This window comes from Didymella exigua, assembly GCF_010094145.1.
Source record: "Didymella exigua CBS 183.55 unplaced genomic scaffold M421scaffold_36, whole genome shotgun sequence".
Lineage (NCBI taxonomy): Eukaryota > Fungi > Ascomycota > Dothideomycetes > Pleosporales > Didymellaceae > Didymella > Didymella exigua.
This window is the reverse complement of record NW_022984810.1, coordinates 166,382-186,126: the sequence shown is the minus strand read 5'-3', so window position 1 is coordinate 186,126 and position 19,745 is coordinate 166,382. Positions and strand designations below refer to the sequence as shown.

Sequence of the window (19,745 nt, the reverse complement as noted above, 5' to 3'; positions counted from 1 at the left end):
CGGCCAAAGCGCCTGTCCAGCATCCCGCCTTGACGCACCAAGCAGGCCACTTCTTTCTTACGCTCCCTTTTGCCACTTGAAATACTCGAAATCATGGCGGAAGCAGCAGTCCCCAAGGGCGTTGCAAAGGACGCTGTTACTGCGACCATCGATTTGCTCAAACCGCAGGAGTCACAGGACAAGACCCTCAAGATTGAGAACACGGAAAAGCGGGACACTTTGATCGAGGCCGAGAAGAAGTACCAGAAGTTGTGGGAAGAGCAGGGAGTTTTCCAGCCTGATGCGCCGACCCTCGAGGAAGTGCCTTTTGACATCAACCCGGAGGAATTGCGCGCAAAGCACCCGAAATGGTTCGGTAACTTCGCCTACCCGTACATGAACGGAACCCTGCACGCCGGCCATGGTTTCACTGCATCGAAAGTCGAGTTCACAGCTGGTTTCCAAAGGATGAACGGCAAGCGGACTCTGTTCCCCCTCGGCTACCACGTGACTGGTATGCCCATCAAGGCTTGTGCGGACAAGCTTGTCAGGGAAGTCGAGCAATTTGGCCAGAACTTCGAGCGGTGCCCCGTCGAGGATGTCATGGAGGCCCAGAAGGAGCCACCTGCGCCCACACAGGCTGAGGCTAAGACTGATCTTACAAAGTTCAAGGCCACCAAGGGAAAGGCAGCCGCTAAGACTGTCAAGACCAAGTACCAGTTCCAGATTATGCTGGCACAAGGTATCCCCGTCGAGGAGATTCACAGGTTCGCCGATCCGTACCACTGGATCCAGTTCTTCCCTCCTCTGGCCAAGCGCGATCTCACAAATTTCGGAGCCAGGATAGATTGGCGACGACAGTTCGTTACCACAGATGCTAATCCATACTACGATTCTTTTGTTGCATGGCAGATGCGCAAGCTGAAGGAGCTGGGCAAGATCATCTTCGCCAAGAGGTACACAATCTACAGTCCCAAGGATGGCCAGGCGTGTATGGACCACGACAGGCAATCTGGTGAGGGTGTTGGTGTTCAGGAGTACACAGCTTTGAAGATGAAGGCAATCACTTGGTCCGACTCAGCAAAAGCCATCATTGAAGGCAAGCTTCCCGAAGGCGCCAACGCATACTTCGTCCCCGCTACCCTGAGGCCCGAGACCATGTACGGACAGACCTCGTGTTTCGTCGGACCTTCCATCGAGTACGGACTCTTCCACGTCAAGGATAACGAGTACTTCGTCTGCAGTCAGCGCGCTGCACGCAACATGAGCTATCAGCCTGGTACACCTGGTACGTTCTCCAAAGAGGGCAAGATCAACCAGATCGCCAGCTTCAAGGGAAAGGACCTCGTCGGTACCATCGTCAACGCCCCTCTATCCGTGCACAAGGAGGTGTACATTCTACCCATGGAAACCGTCAAGGACACCAAGGGTACAGCAGTTGTAACCTGCGTGCCGTCTGACTCACCTGACGACTACATCACATCGTTTGACCTGGCCAAGAAGGCCGAGTACTATGGCATCCAGAAGGAGTGGGTAAAATTCGACGACATCCTCCCCATCATCGATACCCCCACATACGGCAACCTGTGCGCCAAAAAGCTCGTTGAGGACATGAAGATTCAGTCGCCCAAGGACTCCGCGAAGCTTGCTGAGGCAAAGGACAAGGCGTACAAGGAGGGCTTCTACAAGGGCACCATGGTGTACGGTGAGCTGAAGGGCAAGTCTGTCGAGGAGGCCAAGCCTCTCGTTCGCAAGCAGCTCATCGATGCTGGCGACGCCTTCCCATACGCCGAGCCCGATGGCAAGGTCATGAGCCGAAGCGGTGACGACTGCGTTGCTGCTCTCCTTGACCAGTGGTACATGAACTACGGTACCGCAGAGAACGGCGGTGACGGTGAGTGGGCTGAGAAGGTCCGCGCTCATATCGAGAACGAGCTCAACCTCTACTACCCCGAGGCCAAGAACCAGTTCTTACGTGTCGTGGACTGGCTGGGTAATTGGGCTTGCGCACGTTCGTACGGTCTTGGTTCCAAGGTTCCTTGGGACGAGGCTGTCATGGTCGAGTCTCTGTCAGATTCCACAATTTACCAGGCTTACTACTCCTTCGCCCACCTTCTTCACAAGGACATGTTCGGCAAGGAGCCCGGCCCTCTGAACATCAAGCCTGAGCAGTTCACCGACGACGTCTGGGACTACGCTTTTGGCCGCCGTGAGCGCACCAACCTGCCCGAGTCAGATATACCCAAGGAGGCTCTTCAGACACTGAGGAGACACTTTGACTACTGGTACCCGCTTGATATGCGCACCAGTGGTAAGGATCTGATCCAGAATCACTTGACTTTCAACCTGTACGTTCACGCCGCCATCTTCCCCCAGGAAAACTGGCCGCGCAGCTTCCGTGTCAACGGTCATCTGCTCCTTAACGGTGACAAGATGAGCAAGTCGACCGGTAACTTCCTCACCATCGCTGGTGCCGTCGAGAAGTTTGGTGCAGATGCCACGCGTCTGGCCCTCGCTGATGCTGGTGATGACATGAACGATGCCAACTTCGAGGAGACTGTCGCCAACGCCAACATCTTGAAGCTGTACGAGCTCCGCAAGTGGTGCGAGGAGCTGGTCCGTGAGAAGATCACGATTACCGATGGCTCGAAGTACGCGGAGATCAAGGAGAAGGAGCGCGTCAGGAACCCCGACGTCATTCAGCGCCAGAGCGGAAGCGAGCACGTCCTCCTCGACGACCTCTTCGACAACGAGATGAACGCTCTCGTCGCCGAGACATACGGTCACTACTCCGCCACAATGTACAAGGCCGCACTTAAGTCTGGTTACCACGACTTCACTTCCGCTCGTGACTTCTACCGTGAGGCTACCAAGGCTGCTGGCATCGGCATGCACGAGGACCTCGTCAAGAAGTTTATCGAGCTCCAGGCCCTGATGATCGTCCCCATCGCCTCTCACTGGGCTGAGCACGTCTGGCTCGAGCTCCTCAAGAAGGACGAGACTATCCAGAAGGCGCAGTGGCCCAAGGTCCCCGAGGCCGATGCGCGTCTCTCCGCCGCCCGCGACTTCGTCCGCACAACACAGTCGAACATCACATCCGCCGAGGGCGCGGCAGTCAAGCGTCTCAGCAAGGGCAAGGCCGCGAGCTTCGACCCTAAAAAGGAGAAGAAGATCACCATCTTCGCGGCGCAGCAGTTCCCTGCCTGGCAGCAGAAGTAAGTTACCCACACTTGGTCTCAGTTCGAGTCGTATTGACATGTGTTTAGGTACATCCAGATGATTCGTGACAACTACCCCAATCTCGACATCAAGGCCCTCAGCAAGCAGATCGACAAATCCGAGTCCAAGAAAGCCATGCCCTTCATCAACGCACTGAAGCGCCGTCTCGACAACGGCGAATCCTCCAACGTCGTCCTGAACCGCGAGCTCGCCTTCAACGAGCTCGATACCCTGCGCTCCATGGTCCCCGGCCTTAAGCAGACAATCCAGAAGTGCGTGGATGTCGAGATCATCTCGGTCGCTGACGGTGGTAAGGGTGTCGTCATCAAAGAGGATGGCAGCAAGGGTGAGGAGAGGAGGGAGCTGCCGCCTCAGGCGGGTAGTGCGGAGCCGGGGAGTCCGAGCTTTGCGTTTGAGAACAGTGAGAGTCTGCCTGTGAGGTAGAGTTGAGTATCATTGGCGATGTTGACGCGAAAAGGACATGAACGATTAGCATTATTTAAAAGATAGATGACGAAACACGACAAGATCTCGGAATGAGTACTCACTCATCTTGCAATCCAGGTGTCTCTTCACGTAATCTAGCTACAGATTCAAAGAATGATTACCAAATAGAGTCGTTCAAAGACTCGTCGGCCTTGATACAAAGTAGAGCTAGTGCTGATTCTCCAAACTGGATAAATGGTCATCTCAGCCGAAGCTAGCATCAGCATCGTAAGCAGGTCCCGCAACCCACTGTAAGGTCTCACGCACCGGTCCACCTTGAAGCCTACACCAACGAGCCTCCGTTGTCTTTTTCTGCGAGTCTGTCTTTTTCTGGCGCAGAGCTTCGCGCACCGCGTCAAGATGCTGGTCACTTATCTACTAGGCGCTACGATTACTTTCATCGTGTACAGCACCATTTCAACGGTCTCAACGAAGCGTCGCCATGCAGTAGCAGCAAAGAGACTCGGCTGCGGACCTACGCCTATGGAGAACTGGCCAGATCCGTTCGCGCTTACCAATCTGTTCAGGACGATGTGGGCTCTCAGCAACAACACGATCCTAGACTACATGCGCAGTACCTTTGATAAAACATCTGCGAACAAGACAGTCCATACGTACGAGACCAAGATACTCGGGGACAAAGTGATCTTCACATCCGACCCCAAGAACATCCAAGCCATGCTAGCAACGCAGTTTAAGGACTTCGAACTTGGTCAAGTGCGGAGAGGATCTTTTGCTCCTTTGTGAGTTGATTCATCATATAGTACGAATACATGTGTCGCAGGCGACTGACCATCCAATGCAGACTCGGTCACGGCGTCTTTTCAGCGGACGGAGAGCAATGGGAGCGCGCTCGCGCTATTCTTCGACCGCAGTTCACGCGCGATCAAGTTGGTGATTTAGAGTTGGAGGAGCGCCATGTCCAGAACATGCTCCAGGCTTTGCCTACAGAGGCAGGGGACTGGTCAGAGGTGATAGATCTCCAACCGCTTTTCCTTCGGCTCAGCATGGACTCTACCAGTGAGTTCCTTTTTGGGCAGAGCACGGACACTCAACTTTCGATGCTTTCTGAAGGAGCTTCAACAAAGAATGTTGAAGATACTGTATTCGTTGAGGCGTTTGAAACCTGCCAGCGACGAATCATGATGGCTATGCTGCTCAACGAGTTCTACGCTCTCATTCAGACGAAGAACTTCGTGGACAAGTGCCGGCTGTGTCACTGCTACATTGACAAATTCGTCAGTCAGGCGTTGAGCCGCCACGAGGGCCGCGACCAAATGCAACAGCTAGAGAAAGAGCGGTACATCTTCGCCGATAAACTCGCAAGCGAAACCAGCGACCCCATAGAACTCCGCAACCAGCTCCTTTCCATCCTCGTGGCTGGTCGCGACACCACAGCTTCCTTCATGAGCTTCCTGTTCCTCATGCTAGCCCAGCACCCCGAGGTCTACAACAGGCTTCGCACAACCATCCTCGAGGACTTCGGCACATTCCAATCTCCCAAGGACATCACCTTTGCTGGTCTGAAAGCTTGTGCATACCTCCAATGGTGCATGAACGAGACGCTTCGCCTGTACCCTCCCGTTCCGTGGAACTCGCGCCGCAGCACGCGGGACACGAGTCTGCCCAGTGGAGGCGGCGAAGACGGTCTGTCGCCTATTTTTGTGCCCAAGGGAACCGAGACGGTGTATATTGTCTGGCTGATGCAGAGACGGCCTGCGTTTTGGGGAGCCGACGCAGAGCAGTTTCGGCCTGAGCGGTGGCAGGATCATAAACATGGTGGGTTTGAGTATTTGCCATTTAACGGTGGTCCACGGTATGTGTAACGTCTCGTGGTGGCGTCATGTATGTACTGATGGGTGTGCAGCATTTGCGTCGGACAGCAGAATGCGCTGACCAAGACTGGGTACGTGGTTGTGCGCCTTCTGCAGCGATTTGACAAAATGGCGCGCGGAGCCGCGACATCGGATCCGATCGAGTGGAGCTTCTCGCTGACAGGGAGGCCTAAAGATGGGGTCAAGGTACGATTGCACGCTGCACCTGAGAGGTAAGCCAAGCCCAGGATCCTCTTCAGCTGGCTGTGGTTTTCGGAACAAGACAATCACGCTTATGGTGTCAAAGAGCATTGCACCTTAATCGAAATGTTTTACGTAATGTAAAAGACGATAAAGCTAGAAGAACACCAAGGTCCGCAAAGCAAATATCGCAACATATCCTCTTACCTAGCCACCAATCGGAGGTCTGAAACAAGTTACTGATGGCTCTGATGGTGTCGCGTTGATCTCCGTGGCGGTTCGGATCATCCCGAGGCACAATGACGTCATTAGAGCCTTCGAAACCAATAGATACATAGGCCGTGTCGCTGTTCATGCGACACGAACCCTTTCAGGCCTTTTGCACGACAACACTGTATACGACTAGAATTCAAAAAGCTCCCATGTAAAAGGCGCAGAGAAGCTTCTTCTCTATCTCTATTATAAGTATAAGAAAATTCTATCAGCATTGAGGGCAAGAAGTCCTGCTTACCTGAATGAAGAGATGTCGCACGGATTGCTGCATTAACCTATTGGGACCTATCGAATATTACAGAAGGATAAATGCATCATCATTGCACCACAATGCGCGCGAGCTGAATATTAGAGCTCCGGAAGAGCACTAGATATTCGAACACGATTGGTGGCCGTCATCAGCCACAAGACACCATACGATCCTTTCAGCCCGGCTCGCAACCTTTTTGGGGGTTTGCGCCGTGCCAACGTCGTACAGATGCGGGCTGACTATTCGAAGTCGACCCCCATAGACATGCATGGACGGCTTTATAAACTGTTCTCGAACACGGCTGCTCTACTTGGAGTTTTTCCTATCCCACGTTATAACAAACTTCCGTAGAGAGCTACGATGTGAGTCGATGGGCTCTTCAAGACCCCATGCAGACAGCTCAAGATGTCCCCATACCAAGATCATCCAAACAGATCAACTGCGAAATTCTTCAAGCGGGTAGTACCGCCTTGCTCGCTGGAATCCCAACCCAGGAACCTTGATTTCAAATGGCTGGATCATTCGGACCCAGACAGAGCTACGATCGTCAGGATGAAGGCTCGAGCATGGGTGAACAAAAGCAAAGAAGAAGCGGAGAAAAGCAAGTTAGAATCGCAAAGGAAGGCTAAACTGCGAGACTTCAAACATACGCAGCGAATGGGCATGATAGCACGGCGAGACAGCGGCTATATACCTACGAAGATCACCGAGTTGCGCTCCTTCGATGCCTTTAGCATTCTTCCTGGTGTCCGAAAGGATCGCTACCACCTCCTTCAGTACTGTAAGTTTAGCTCGGGCCTGCCGGCCCATTGACGGTGAACAGACCTCAAGAAAATCTGTTGACAACAATGCGAAGTCCTTAGTTCCCCGTTCATGTGGGATGCCCTGCCGTGCTGCGATGGTAAGCGGATAATCGACATGTGCCATTGCAGTCTTCGCATATTGACTCCATACGTAGACAAACACATACTCGAGAACGACAAAACATTATCTGTCTCCACTCGGGAAAACAGCATCATGTGGAATATGGCAAGAGGCGAGGTGTCATTTGTGGTCTGGCTGTACTCGGTCGTCCTGATCAGAGACGGGATGAAGGGAGACTTCAACTCCGCAGAAGTCCAATCATGGTACATTGAATCGCTCAGGAAAATCAGACAAGACCTGGCTGATCAGACACAACTGGGGAGGTTTTCAGATTATCTTATAAATGCGCTGGCATGCATACAAGCTACATCGGTGAGTGCTGGCCTTTCTCCTCAAGCTGGTCTTGCCGTCGACGCGAATGCATATCCGCTTCCAGCATTGCACTTGCTAATTTACCATAGAGTTTTGCTGGCATGTTTGAAGCTGCTGTTATGCATCACAATGCCATGACTAAGATATTAAAGATCAGAGGCAATGGCGATATTCTTATGGGTCTTAAGCAATTATCTCCATGGTCCATGAGAGCCATACAATGGTGGGTAGTACCCAAATCTAAAACTTATTGTATCCACTGGCTCTATATGCTAACCATCATCAGGTGCGAATTCTTCGTCTCCGCTGAGCAAGTCCAGCTACCAGATATACCCTACTATGCTGTCAACGAACCAAACATGTCACCACCAAGCTTAGTGGCTGAGACATTCGCGCTTACTCAGCGCAGCATGGAGAGCTTACCGTTCTTCCGTGGACCGCTTCGCACCATCCTCTATCAACTGCACCAGCTGGGTCTCGTCTACGCGCGTGCGCCAAGTAGCGCAGACGTTGACCGTTTTGTAGCTGGACCCTTGTATGACACCGAATATGCCTTGCTCAAGGTTCTCGCATCGCAAAAGCAAGCCAGACGCGACTCATCCGACGTCGAGATCCTTCTAGCCGAAATTCTGCAACTGTATCTATGGATAGGACCTCGAAAGATGCGACCGCAGGGGCGGTTGACCAGCTTGCTCGCATCACGTGTTGCGTTGACGCTATCCTTGTTCATGCCCAGTTCAGACGTGCAGGATGATGCTGAGTCTGTCGGGCCCTCAACAATATTCTCGCTTCTGGACTTGAAGAGCTACTCCTTTCACTGTCATTCTCGTCCATACACTGTAAACAACCTGGTGGCCTGGTCCCTTGCTCTCGCCACTTCAGCTGGCGCTGCGGTACCGATCCCAGAGTACCAGTGGCTGAAACGGTACTACGCTATGCATATAATGACATTAGGGCTGCACGACGACATTGACGGTTATCGGTCTCTTGTCTCGAACTTCCCGACGGTAGACGGGTTTGATTGGATCGACCTTACAGGATTGTTTTATGAAGTAAGGTCATACTAGATATTGAGAAGTTCACTGCGGACAGGCACAGGCAAGTGGGACACATGTCACAACTTAGCCAATGCCAAGATTAGGAGATGTATAGGCGGTTTATGATTCCTATCTAGCTTGCCAATAGTATCCCCCCACATGTCTGCGGCTTCAGAAACAGCCTTTGCATTCTGCAGGCTAATAGCAGGTCAGTACTCGAAGTAAGAAAGGGACTGAGAGGGACAATGCCTACCTTGCTGTGGATCTCCTTTGCAGCCGAGGCAAAGCACAGCGCATCATTCACGAAATCTGAACAGCATGTCTCAGCGTTATGGTTACTGGGATTTCCTGGGGTCACTCACCGAATTCTTCTTGTGCCAATGCTAAGCTACATGACGCAATGGTCGGAGCAAGCACCTCCAAGCATGGCTTGTACTTGCAGCCTAGACGAAAGAGCTCAACGACCGTATAGTTCGCGGTCGTGAGGAAATGCTGCACGGGGTCAGGTGTCGTGGTCGTGGTGGCCACAGCTAAGGTGGACATGACAAGAGTTGCAAGAGCAGTGAGCTTCATAGCTATAGAATGGAAGAAGTAGAAAGATCGGATTGGCAGTTGTTGAAATTGAGAATAGATGATGGCGGATTTCGAGCAGAGTGGGCTTCAATCGCATTTATATGTGGTATCTCTACGCTCCCTGTTACATGATCTTGGCTGTTGGTTCATCTGCCGATGCGAGTGATCCTACGCACACCAGTATACACGTATACATTTAGTATCAAATAGGCAGGTGCTGAAATCATGCTCATCCCCAGACGTTGTAGCTGCGAATACTCGTATTCAGGCGAACTTGGTAGCTTGTCAGTCTTGCTGGCAGGATCACGTTCCTACTGGTATGTATGGATTGTGACAAATGGCGCAGTACTATTGATACAATTTGATGAATGCATATACGACCAGTTCGGCACATTAGTTAACAGTAGTGGTTCGTATATGTATGTCACAACCATTTGTGATACGACATGGAGACAATTAGTGGCGGCGCAACCGCAACATAGCTGTGAACAGTAGCCAACCAACGATACTCCAGATATTACACTTTGAGCAATTCAGAAGGTATAAAGACGACTCCAGGAGCCCTAGCTGAAGACCTCACAGCTCATTACTTTTACAAGCTTTCAACTATACTCGACACAATGAAGGCCTCTATCATCTTTGCCTTGGCCACTTCTCTACTGGCAGCAGCCAACCCGGTCGTTTTCAGCCGCGATGCTGAGACTCCAGATACTGTCATCGCCAACTATAACGCAGTTGCTGACGACACTGTGTCCAGGCTGACCGTCTTCGGCTGTCACATGAAAGGTCTGCCTAGTAAATCCACACTAACGAGTTTCAATTGAGCTGACTCGACGTTTGCTCAGAATGTGTCGAGGCTCTTAGTCCACTCCTCGCATCCTGTGCTATCGCAGCTGCCGAGGAAGGTAGAAGTAAGTCCAATCATTGGCACTACTCCAGACGGAAAGAGAGCTGATCACCCTCAAGACACTGCAAAGGATGCTTCCTGCGTCGGCAAAGCTTACCAGAGCCTAGCACCGAGTAAGAAAGTTCGACTCTCCACTTGCCACGTTGGTTTTGGGAACGTTTTGCTAACACGCCACAGCCAGCGGAGTGCAACCACTGCTACCACTGAGTGCTCATGGGGGACAGGGCGGGATACTTCGTCAAGGCTCGATCTTACACATGCTTGGCTTAGTTCAATTGATTATATTGCTTGCCATTCGAGCTCTCGTGAGCTGACTCGTACATCTGCATGATTGTCATTGTAGTCTCTCGTGCCTTAAACATTTTCATCTACTCAGTGTACGTACCTGTGTGTCACCTGTGCCGTGTACGTGTGGTTGTCAGTGTCCTAAGCATTCTGTCGGGTCGAACGGCAAAGCTTAAGCTCTAACAAGCTTTCGCTAAGTTCGTATTGTAGCGTAGATCTCGCATCGCAAAGGCGATACGAGGGAACGCCTCAATTGCTGCACGACGGCTCAGCCTCCGACGGGCCTCATCACGACAGCGCATTTTATGCGATACTAAGCCACAAGCTCGTGCCGACTCGTCCCGGCCCGTATAGAGTCTGGGGATAGGCTTTTTTAAAGTGAGTGATGGGTCTAGCATGATCTTTGCTCGTGCTAACAAGCCTGAGTCGAGACAATCGTGGAGCTGGGCCTTTGTCACCGGTACTATTCATGATGACAAATGCAGAACAAAAGACAGGATTAAGTTTCAATCCCAGAATTTCATCGTCACTGCAGACTTCGTGCACTTCATCGTGCCTTCCCATGTCTCCAGCATCTTGAAATTTCAAGCGTCAGGCATCTACATATCTCAGTTTTCGAGGCAGGAGGAGATCATCTTGTGATAGGACAGATAGCCTGCCCCTTGGCAATCGCAGCTCTTGTGTTAGTAGGGTCGTATTATTACAACCTTGGAAGACCCAGAAGCTAGGACAAGGGGTCAATATGGACTTTTCCGAACTCCGAAACCAAGTACTGTTTCGACATTGGTGAATTGCATTTTGAAAGTAATGCCATACATTGAAAAGTTCGACGCTACAAGCAAAGACTGCTAGTTGCGTCTGCAAATTGGTCGGGGACCGATCTCGTACAAAGCAGTCATTGCTTGGGTACGTTTTGAACCAGTGAGAAGATTGTTAGTACTTATGATGTATTGTATCCGAGGTACTTCAGCGGGCACGATTAGGGCTGCCAGGATCCAATCCTCAACATGTGGCCTAAGCCACCAGACGATTCACGCGATGGATGCAAGTGAGAGGTACTGAGAACGGGTGCATTAGAAGCCCGGGTAATCCTGTTGCGGTATCAAGGGCAAATGTATATAACGAGTGTATTGTGTTCTTCTGTGTTGTTGTCCTGCTTGTATCTTTGCTCTCCAAGGCTCGCTGCGGGGGGTCTGTTTTGATGAAGTGTTTGTGATGCAGCTGAGGTAAGAGGTGCTCAACAACATGAGGAAGTAGCACCAGACCACCGCCAACAACTGATCTGCTTCTCCTCTCAACCGTCACAAATCCTCAATACCGTCAAACCGTATCTGTGGAGCTGTTCCGAGATCCTAAGGCTTTAGTCTCAGTGACTCCGTCTATCATAACATACTTGTCCGCTTGCTGAACGAAAATACTCTTGACCTACAACTTAGACTTGGTCTGCGGCTCGTCGGTCTGGTTACCGTTGCGGTCGAACCAGATCTTCTTCTGGGTCTGCAGACTCTCCTGCAGCGCAACACCGATCCTGACGGCCTGATACGAGCTCTCAATGTCGACGGGGACATCCTTGTTGTTGAGCACAGCATCTGTGAACTCATTGGCCTCGGTAACAAAGGCCTGCTCGAAGCGCTCGTAGTAGTTCTGGGGAATGGAGCGCTGGACACCGTTGGGCAGGTGTGTTTCCAGGAGGTCGGTCATGGGGTTCGAGTTGACAGCAAGCTTGCCCTTTGTGCCGATGATCTCGGTCATGTCGTGCTGACCTGGTGCGTTCATGCGCGAGCTGTAGAAGTATGCAATCTGGCCATCGTAGAACTCGACAATGGCAACACCGTTGTCGACATCACCGTACTTGGCGAGATCGGGCTCAAGAGCTGTGATACCGAAGGCAACGACGGACTTGACCTTAGGCAGGTTCGCGCCGTTGGATTCGGCGCTGAAGTACCACAGTGCCAGGTCGATGTCGTGGACGTTGCAGTCAACGAAGATGCCGCCCGAGAACTTGGCGTATTCGACGAAGAAGCCCGAGGGGTCGTACTTGTCACAGGTCTGGGAGCGGAGGATGGAGGGGCGGCCGACATCGCCGGACTTGACGAGAGTGTAAGCGGTGCGGTAGGAAGCGTCGAAGCGACGCGAGAAGCCGCACATGACCTTGATATGAGGGTGGGCGGCGGCAGTCTTGAGGATGTCCTGGCACTGCAAATGGTCAGCTCTGCGTTCCACTTCTGATGTGATGGGAAGTACGTACAACTTCGGGCTTAGTGCTGAAGGGCTTCTCGCACAGAATGTGCTTGCCAGCCTTGATGGCCTTGATTGACTGCTCGGCGTGGGCGGTGGTGACAGTCGCGACAACGACGGCTTCCAGGCCCTCGTGCTTCAGCATCTGGTCGTAGTCGCTGTATGTCTTGACGCCAAAGGGCTCGAGGTGCTCCTTTGCCCATGCTATTTCCTTGGCGTCTGGTGTGAAGGCTGCTACGAGCTCGGCCTTGGGTGTGCGGTGCAAGAAGTGCAGGGCGTGACGGGCGCCCATGCGGCCAAGGCCAGAGCAGGCAACCTTGAGTCTGCGGAGCTCAGCCATTGCGAATGTGAAAATGTGCGATTGAAAGAAGGAGATTTGAGAATTGGAGAGTAAAGAAGTGTGATACTATGTGCGGAGAGGACGATTGAACAAGTTATGTCTCCAGCGAGCACCGACTTCACCACCCAAAAAGATCCACGGCCATAGTTCCCAGGGTCCAAAGCATTGGATCTGGCTCAGAAATATCCATCTTGAGCTGAACATACTACGTCCAAGAAATCGAGCCTGTACAGGCGCTCCAAAGAGCATTATTCTCCACACTTTGCCTGCATGCTCCGCCAGGCACTGTTAGTATTCGCGCCGACTTTCTCCAAACTGTTGAGACATTGACACTTCGACTGTCCACACGTGGAAGGCCTCGGGATCAGAGACACCAAGTGACCACGCTGTACCAGAAATCGTGATGTTCTCTTGCAAATGCTGAGAACGACGGTGTGGAGCAATGTGAAGCCGCAGTTCGTTAGGGCCTCTGCAGATCTGGGCCAGACGGGGAGATATTCTCCATTGAGAACGCCCACCCCGCAAAACTCCACCACATCAAGCGCTTCGGCTTTTTGACACACGCGAAGAAGGCGAATCCAAGTCAACACTTGTCGCAGCGAGGCTGATGACTGCAAACTAATGTGACGGCTGTTGCGATGGCCTTTGAGCGTCAGCAGGGTCACGATATGGGACGTACCTGAGCACAGTCTAGTGTGATCGTCGGGATTCTTCTCCGCATACGTTATTACTTTTGGTCACAGTATCAACAAGGCATCTACAACAATGAGCTCTCCCAACGCCGGAGGTATCTACAACCACAACATGCTCACAGATTTGCCTTCTCCTCGCCGGTCTCAAGCACGACCTTGATGACGAGATTGCCGTTGTCATCCTTTGTCTTGCCAGCCATTTCAAACGCCTCATCTGCTGACTCGAGACCCTTGAACCTATGTGTGACGAGCTTCGAGAAGTCTGGGTAGTCAGGCCCCTTCTTCGACACGACCTCGATACCGGTCGGGTATGTGTTTGCATATCTGAACACGCCGAGAATGTCGACTTCGCGGAGTGCCGCAGCGGAGATAGGCAGGGTTTGAATTGGTGTTCCCATACCGATGAGCAGCATCTTACCTCCGGGTCGTGCGGCCTGTGATGTCAGCGACTATCCAGCTTGTCGGGGAATATTACTTACGTATATTGATGCTTGCACGCACGATGGCACACCAGTGCACTCAAATACCGCGTCGACCTCACCAACCTCTCCAGCGCTGCCTCGTGGTGTTTTCCCGATTGCCGCAGCCGTCTCTTTCGCAATATCGAGCTGCTCCTCAATCGTGTTGCCGCGCTTCATTGGTACTGTGAATGCTCGGTCTGCGAAGTTGTTCTGCACTGCGAAGTCAACCCGCCCTTGGTCGATGTCTGCAATGACAACCGTGCCCGCACCGGAGATCTTCGCCATTGCGGCGACCAGCAGACCGACAGCACCCGCACCGAAGACTAATACTGTGGAACCAGCTTGCAGCTGCGCCCTCTTCGCGGCTTGAATTGCCACACTCAAAGGCTCCAAGAGCGCACCCAAATCGAGCGACATATTCTCAGGCAGCCTGCACCAATCAGCATAATTCTCTCACAACGTTCGTTTTCAACTCACTTGTGGCACCACGCCGCAGGATGGTTGATCCTGTCCTGTAACGTTCCCTGTGCGTGAGGGAAGCTCTTGGCACTACTCCTAAACCTCATGCCCTTGCAAATGTTGTATCTCCCCTCCTTACACCTCTCGCACTGCTCGCACGGCAGGCCAACTTCGAGCGCTACTTTGTCACCAACACTGAAGTCCTTGACCTCTGAGCCAACATCAACAACGACACCTGCAGATTCGTGGCCGAGAGAAAGCGGCTCTTGCACGAGGATATCGCCATTGCGGTTGTGTCTGTAGTAGTGTAGGTCTGATCCGCACAGGCCTGTGGAGCGGATGCTGATCTGGATGTCTGTTGGGCCTGGTGGGAAGATTGAGCGCGATTCCTGCGGCGCGAGTTAGCTGGAACTTCGAGCATTTTCTGGGTAATATGGCTTACGATCCTCAGATCTTTCGCACCGTGTAAGACGGATGCGCGGATCTGCTGCTGGCTTGAGACATCTGGCGTGCTCTCTGTCGCCGTCTGGCTGTGTGTTGCGCACATTGTAGGTTGATGTTGCTGAACGATTTGCTGGACAAGATCGGATCGAAGAGTTGTTCACTGCAAAGCTAGAAAATAGCAATCAGGGTAAGAGGATAGTGAGAGGAAGAGATCACGCTCGGCTTACCGTCCCACGGAAAACTATTTCGCGCATGCGGCGAGCTTTACCCAAACACACGAGGTCGTGGAGCTTCCCACGTCGGCGTCTGCTCGCGCGTCGGCGTTTGAAAGTGTGGGGTCGCGTTCCGAGGCCCGTCTGAATGTTGACCCAAGATTGCAGCATGAAGCGCCGAGTAACAAGTGCCGCACCTTTTCGAGATCTGAAAATCGCTCAGCTGATATCCGCTCCAGGCTCTTCTGTTTTCGTAGAATCTTAAATCTATTACACTCAAGGTCATCTTCCAAAGCGATTCCGATCACAGCATCGTTGTTCCGGTTACATACCAGCTTGAAAGCTTGACAGCACCATGACCACCGTACAGCAGCTTTATTCACTTGAGGGCCAGACAGCCCTCGTCACAGGCGGCACACGAGGAATCGGTCAATCGATGGCCATTGCCCTCGCCGAAGCAGGCGCAGACATCCTCCTCGTACAGGTACACTCACCCCACCAAACCTCCCAAGGTCGCACTAACCGCTCCCCAGCGCGACGACTCGAACCAGCAAACCAAACAAGCTGTCGAAAATCTCGGCCGTAAAGCCACGATCTACACGGCCGATCTATCTTCGAACGAGAGCGTGACCGAGCTCACCCCCAAGATCCTGAAGGACGGTCACAGAGTCCACATCCTGCTCAACTGTGGCGGCATCCAGAAACGGCACCCCGCGCACCAATTCCCAGACTCAGACTGGAACGCCGTGCTCCAGGTCAATCTGACCTCCGTATTCACGCTCTGCCGGGACATTGGCGCACACATGCTCAGCCAGCCCGCAGACCTGCCCCTGCAGCGCCGCGGCAGCATCATCAACGTTGCATCCCTCCTGACCTTCCAGGGCGGGATCACTGTGCCTGCGTACGCGGCGTCGAAGGGTGGCGTGGGTCAGTTGACCAAGGCGCTGAGCAATGAGTGGGCGAGCAAGGGCGTTAGTGTGAATGCGATTGCGCCGGGGTATATTGCGACGGATATGAACGAGGCGCTGATCAAGGATGAGAAGCGCGCCGAGAGTATTCTTAGTAGGATACCTGCGGGTAGGTGGGGGAGCCCGGAGGATTTTAAGGGCACAGTGGTGTTCCTTGGGAGCGCGGCGAGTGCGTATGTGTCTGGTGAGGTGTTGACTGTTGATGGCGGGTGGATGGGTAGGTAGAATGGTCGAGGTGCTGCATAGACTTAGATTGCTGTAGTTGAAGACTCTGACTTCCATCATGGAAATGTCGAAGCTGAGATGGTAGTAACTTGATAATGGCTGAGGTATACGTGAGTGTTACATGTTTAAACGAGGCAGCAGGCAAACTTGAACTTCAGTAGCTTTCAGGGAGCGAGAACTCCGTACTAGAGTCACTCTGCACAATGACAGAGCAACTTCGAGACGACGCGCATTTGAAGTAGAGTCTTTCGGTGCACCGGCATGGCGTAACATCTTTCATTCAATCGTAACCTTTTGTCTATCTGGGTATACCTACAGCTTGCTCTCCAGTCAACCGGAGAGGTCAATACCTCCAGGCTTGTCGGCAAAGCCAACATCAACGCCAAACGGCGGGTAGACGTATCTTGTAGGACCGTTCTTCTTCTGGACAGCCTCAAGCTGCTCAATGTCGTCCTTGTCAAGCGAGATGAGCTTGCGGTTCTCGTCGATGCGGCTAGGTGTCACAGACTTGGCGAGCACAGACGAGTTGCGCGCAAGGTGGTAGGACAGCAGTACCGTGGCTGGAGCAACGTCGTGCTTCTTCGCGACCGCAATGACGCCCTCGTCCTTGAAGAGCGGCGAGCCGGTGCTGCCGAGTGGGCTGTACGCAGTGATGTGAATGCCCTTCTGCTTGCAGAAGTCGACGATCTCTTGCTGGGGCAGCAGAGGGTGGTTCTCAATCTGGTTGGCGGCGGGTGTGATGGTGGCCTTGGCGAGCAGCTTCTCGAGGTACTTAACGGAGTAGTTGGCGACACCGATAGCCTTGACCTTCTCGGGATGTGTCTGGATCAGCTTCTCGAGGTTCTTCCATGCATCGACGTGTGTGATGGAGTGGTCGATGTCACGGCTGCCATCCTCGAGCTTGGGGAAGAGAGGGTGGTTTCCTGCGAGCGTGAGCATCTAGTCTGTTGAGCGATAACAGGGTACTCACCGTTGGGGTTCATGGGCACCGGCCAGTGCATGAGGTAGAGGTCGACGTAGGGAGTCTTCAGGAGATCCAAGCTCTTCTGCAGACCCTCCTCGGCGCGGGTGTGGAATGTGCACCAGAGCTTGCTGGTAATGAAGAGGTCCTCGCGCTTCACGATGCCCCGCGAAATGACATCCTGGAGAGCCTCACCGACCTCGTCCTCGTTCTGGTAGCAGTAGGCGCAGTCAATGTGCCTGTATCCGCCTTCAATGGCGTGGATAACAGCCTTCTTGACCTCACCAGGTGCAGACTGCCACGTTCCCAAGCCGAGGGCGGGGATAGTAGCGCCAGTGTTGAGGGGGATTGCGGTATTCATTTCGGGCTGTGGGTGGAGAATAGAGTCAGGAGTGGCCTTAAGAATGAACTTTGAAAGGGCCGGATTCATGGAGGCGCTGGGTACATGTATCTAATATGGTGGGGGATAGTATTGGGGTCCATGGCTTGGATGGCTTGGAACGCCGTATGAGGAGAGCTACGCGCCGACGTCACGCTCTGATTGATGAGATTAATTCTTCCGAGAGCCGAAACTGCCCCACCGCGGGGCAGCAGAGCCCGCGCGCTGAACAGCTGGAGGCTGGCACAACGTTGATGCGCGCCGCTGCGGCTCCGTCTACGGAAAAGTTTTCAGGAGGCTGTTTGCCAAGTGGGTGTCCTTGCCTCTTTCATATCTGTCGGGGAACTCTCGACCGAAGCACGTGTAGCCATCACGTGAGCTGCCTTGTCGCTGAAGCTCGTCATCACGCAGCGCTCCCGCATGATCACAACAATAACCGACACTAGTGTCGCGGCACTGGAGGAGCGGCGAGAATTACTCTGTCTGATCTCAAGCGGGCCTTGTCTCGCCGCTATTACTCTGAGGGTCCACAAACCGCTCGACGATGTGAAGGCTAAGAAAGGCCAACCAACCACCAGCCACACATTTCTGCGGTGGGTCCGTCAGTGCTGGTTTCCAGAATCCCCAGATCTCGCGCATGCGATCTGCCGCGCGGGCAGAATTTCCCCGCATGCTACTTCGAGCTCTTCATCGCGGGGGCTTCTCGTTTCAGTGGACCTGAGATGGACTATGAGAATTCTCTGTCCATAGAGAGCCTATTTCTAGATGGTGATGTTACTCAACTTAGAAGGGACCCGCCGATGTAGGCTGGGGTAACAGGAGGATAAGTACTTTCACTGCGCGCCGCCCTCTAAATCATTATCATCATCCTTTCTTCTCAGCTTTGTCTATTCATCCCGTCTCCAGACTACACCATTATCACCTGGAAGATTTGGCGAACACGCCTAACAACCCACCACGTACATCACACCATAATGGCACCAGGCGCCATCTTTGAGGAGCCCAACGTGGCTGAGAACTTCAACGGCCACCGCGATGGCCTCGCCCTTGAGGCTACCTCTGATGCCATCGACGATGTGAACGTTCTCAAGGCCACTATGAAGGTCAAGCAGGGCACCGCCACACAAGAGGAGAAGGACATCTACGCACAGTCCGAGTTCGATTCCGAGAAGGACAAGACACAATTTCGCCAGTACGAGGACGCATGCGACCGCGTCAAAAACTTTTACCGCGAGCAGCACGAGAAGCAGACCGTCGCCTATAATCTGCGCGCCCGTAATCACTTCCACGGCAAGACCCGTGCGGAGATGACCATCTGGGAAGCCATGGAGAAGCTCAACACACTGATCGACGAGTCCGACCCCGACACATCCCTCTCCCAGATCGACCACCTTCTCCAATCCGCCGAGGCCATCCGCCGCGACGGCAAGCCCCGCTGGTTCCAGCTCGTCGGTCTGATCCACGACCTGGGCAAGCTTCTCTTCTTCTACGACGCACAGGGCCAGTGGGACGTTGTTGGCGACACATTCCCCGTCGGCTGTGCCTTCGACAAGCGCATCATCTACCCCGACACATTCAAGGCCAACCCTGACTACAACGACGAGATCTACAGCACTGAGCACGGCATCTACGTGCCTGGCTGCGGCATGGACAACGTCATGCTGTCCTGGGGCCACGACGAGTACCTATACCACATCATGAAGGACCAGTCGACCATCCCTGATGAGGGCCTGGCTATGATCCGCTACCACTCTTTCTACCCCTGGCACAAGGAGAACGCGTACAGGTGGATGATGAACGAGAAGGACCACAAGATGCTCGAGGCTGTCAGGGCGTTCAACCCGTACGATCTGTACAGCAAGTCGGATGATATCCCCAAGGTGGAGGACTTGAAGGAGTACTATCTTGATATCATTGATGAGTACATCGGCAAGGACAAGAAGATCAGGTGGTAGATTGAGCAAGTTCCTTAGAGGTTTACATGATTTTATGATACATAGCGGAACGGTGCGGCCAAAAGGCCCCGTTAATTATATTCCTTTCTCTTCATGGTAATTACCCAGGTGCCGTTTCTGCTTTACGATTGTAGCTTCTCATTCACATCTT

General features: G+C 53.0%; 10 protein-coding genes across 10 annotated transcripts; 6 read left to right on the top strand and 4 right to left on the bottom strand.

Annotated features, from left to right (window-relative positions):
• Positions 1–93: 93 nt before the first annotated feature.
• On the top strand, positions 94–3,642 carry M421DRAFT_8567 (leucyl-tRNA synthetase; the record flags this gene model as incomplete). The annotated part of the gene is made up of 2 exons (XM_033597579.1): positions 94–3,194; positions 3,246–3,642. 2 exons carry the CDS (start codon positions 94–96, stop codon positions 3,640–3,642), a joined length of 3,498 nt encoding a protein of 1,165 aa, XP_033444956.1.
• A 402-nt stretch (positions 3,643–4,044) lies between these two features.
• M421DRAFT_103621 (cytochrome P450 52A12) lies at positions 4,045–5,735 on the top strand (the record flags this gene model as incomplete). The annotated part of the gene is made up of 3 exons (XM_033586920.1): positions 4,045–4,427; positions 4,490–5,500; positions 5,552–5,735. The coding sequence occupies 3 exons, from the start codon at positions 4,045–4,047 to the stop codon at positions 5,733–5,735; spliced, it is 1,578 nt and encodes a 525-aa protein (XP_033444955.1).
• A 513-nt stretch (positions 5,736–6,248) lies between these two features.
• M421DRAFT_274612 (uncharacterized protein) lies at positions 6,249–8,633 on the top strand. Its single transcript, XM_033588839.1, has 5 exons — positions 6,249–7,003; positions 7,079–7,123; positions 7,181–7,458; positions 7,548–7,681; positions 7,745–8,633. Exons 1-5 carry the CDS (start codon positions 6,628–6,630, stop codon positions 8,523–8,525), a joined length of 1,614 nt encoding a protein of 537 aa, XP_033444954.1. The 5' UTR covers positions 6,249–6,627; the 3' UTR covers positions 8,526–8,633.
• On the bottom strand, positions 8,596–9,157 carry M421DRAFT_274621 (uncharacterized protein). The gene is made up of 3 exons (XM_033588840.1): positions 8,858–9,157; positions 8,749–8,804; positions 8,596–8,693 (listed from the first exon to the last, which is right to left on the bottom strand). Exons 1-3 carry the CDS (start codon positions 9,066–9,068, stop codon positions 8,667–8,669), a joined length of 294 nt encoding a protein of 97 aa, XP_033444953.1. The 5' UTR covers positions 9,069–9,157; the 3' UTR covers positions 8,596–8,666.
• Positions 9,158–9,688: 531 nt separating this feature from the next.
• On the top strand, positions 9,689–10,182 carry M421DRAFT_8565 (uncharacterized protein; the record flags this gene model as incomplete). The annotated part of the gene is made up of 4 exons (XM_033597578.1): positions 9,689–9,854; positions 9,914–9,979; positions 10,035–10,096; positions 10,153–10,182. 4 exons carry the CDS (start codon positions 9,689–9,691, stop codon positions 10,180–10,182), a joined length of 324 nt encoding a protein of 107 aa, XP_033444952.1.
• A 1,503-nt stretch (positions 10,183–11,685) lies between these two features.
• On the bottom strand, positions 11,686–12,838 carry M421DRAFT_8564 (NAD(P)-binding protein; the record flags this gene model as incomplete). Its single annotated transcript, XM_033597577.1, has 2 exons — positions 11,686–12,456; positions 12,509–12,838. The coding sequence occupies 2 exons, from the start codon at positions 12,836–12,838 to the stop codon at positions 11,686–11,688; spliced, it is 1,101 nt and encodes a 366-aa protein (XP_033444951.1).
• Positions 12,839–13,534: 696 nt separating this feature from the next.
• Positions 13,535–15,136, bottom strand: M421DRAFT_424585 (sorbitol dehydrogenase). The gene is made up of 4 exons (XM_033593797.1): positions 14,893–15,136; positions 14,469–14,839; positions 14,010–14,421; positions 13,535–13,964 (listed from the first exon to the last, which is right to left on the bottom strand). The coding sequence occupies exons 1-4, from the start codon at positions 14,995–14,997 to the stop codon at positions 13,647–13,649; spliced, it is 1,206 nt and encodes a 401-aa protein (XP_033444950.1). The 5' UTR covers positions 14,998–15,136; the 3' UTR covers positions 13,535–13,646.
• A 233-nt stretch (positions 15,137–15,369) lies between these two features.
• On the top strand, positions 15,370–16,534 carry M421DRAFT_274463 (2-deoxy-D-gluconate 3-dehydrogenase). Its single transcript, XM_033588836.1, has 2 exons — positions 15,370–15,590; positions 15,640–16,534. The coding sequence occupies exons 1-2, from the start codon at positions 15,462–15,464 to the stop codon at positions 16,297–16,299; spliced, it is 789 nt and encodes a 262-aa protein (XP_033444949.1). The 5' UTR covers positions 15,370–15,461; the 3' UTR covers positions 16,300–16,534.
• Positions 16,535–16,538: 4 nt separating this feature from the next.
• On the bottom strand, positions 16,539–17,925 carry M421DRAFT_424584 (Aldo/keto reductase). Its single transcript, XM_033593796.1, has 2 exons — positions 17,270–17,925; positions 16,539–17,222 (listed from the first exon to the last, which is right to left on the bottom strand). The coding sequence occupies exons 1-2, from the start codon at positions 17,688–17,690 to the stop codon at positions 16,630–16,632; spliced, it is 1,014 nt and encodes a 337-aa protein (XP_033444948.1). The 5' UTR covers positions 17,691–17,925; the 3' UTR covers positions 16,539–16,629.
• A 537-nt stretch (positions 17,926–18,462) lies between these two features.
• M421DRAFT_274521 (DUF706-domain-containing protein) lies at positions 18,463–19,665 on the top strand. The gene has a single exon (XM_033588837.1). It carries the CDS (start codon positions 18,614–18,616, stop codon positions 19,592–19,594), a length of 981 nt encoding a protein of 326 aa, XP_033444947.1. The 5' UTR covers positions 18,463–18,613; the 3' UTR covers positions 19,595–19,665.
• Positions 19,666–19,745: the final 80 nt, after the last annotated feature.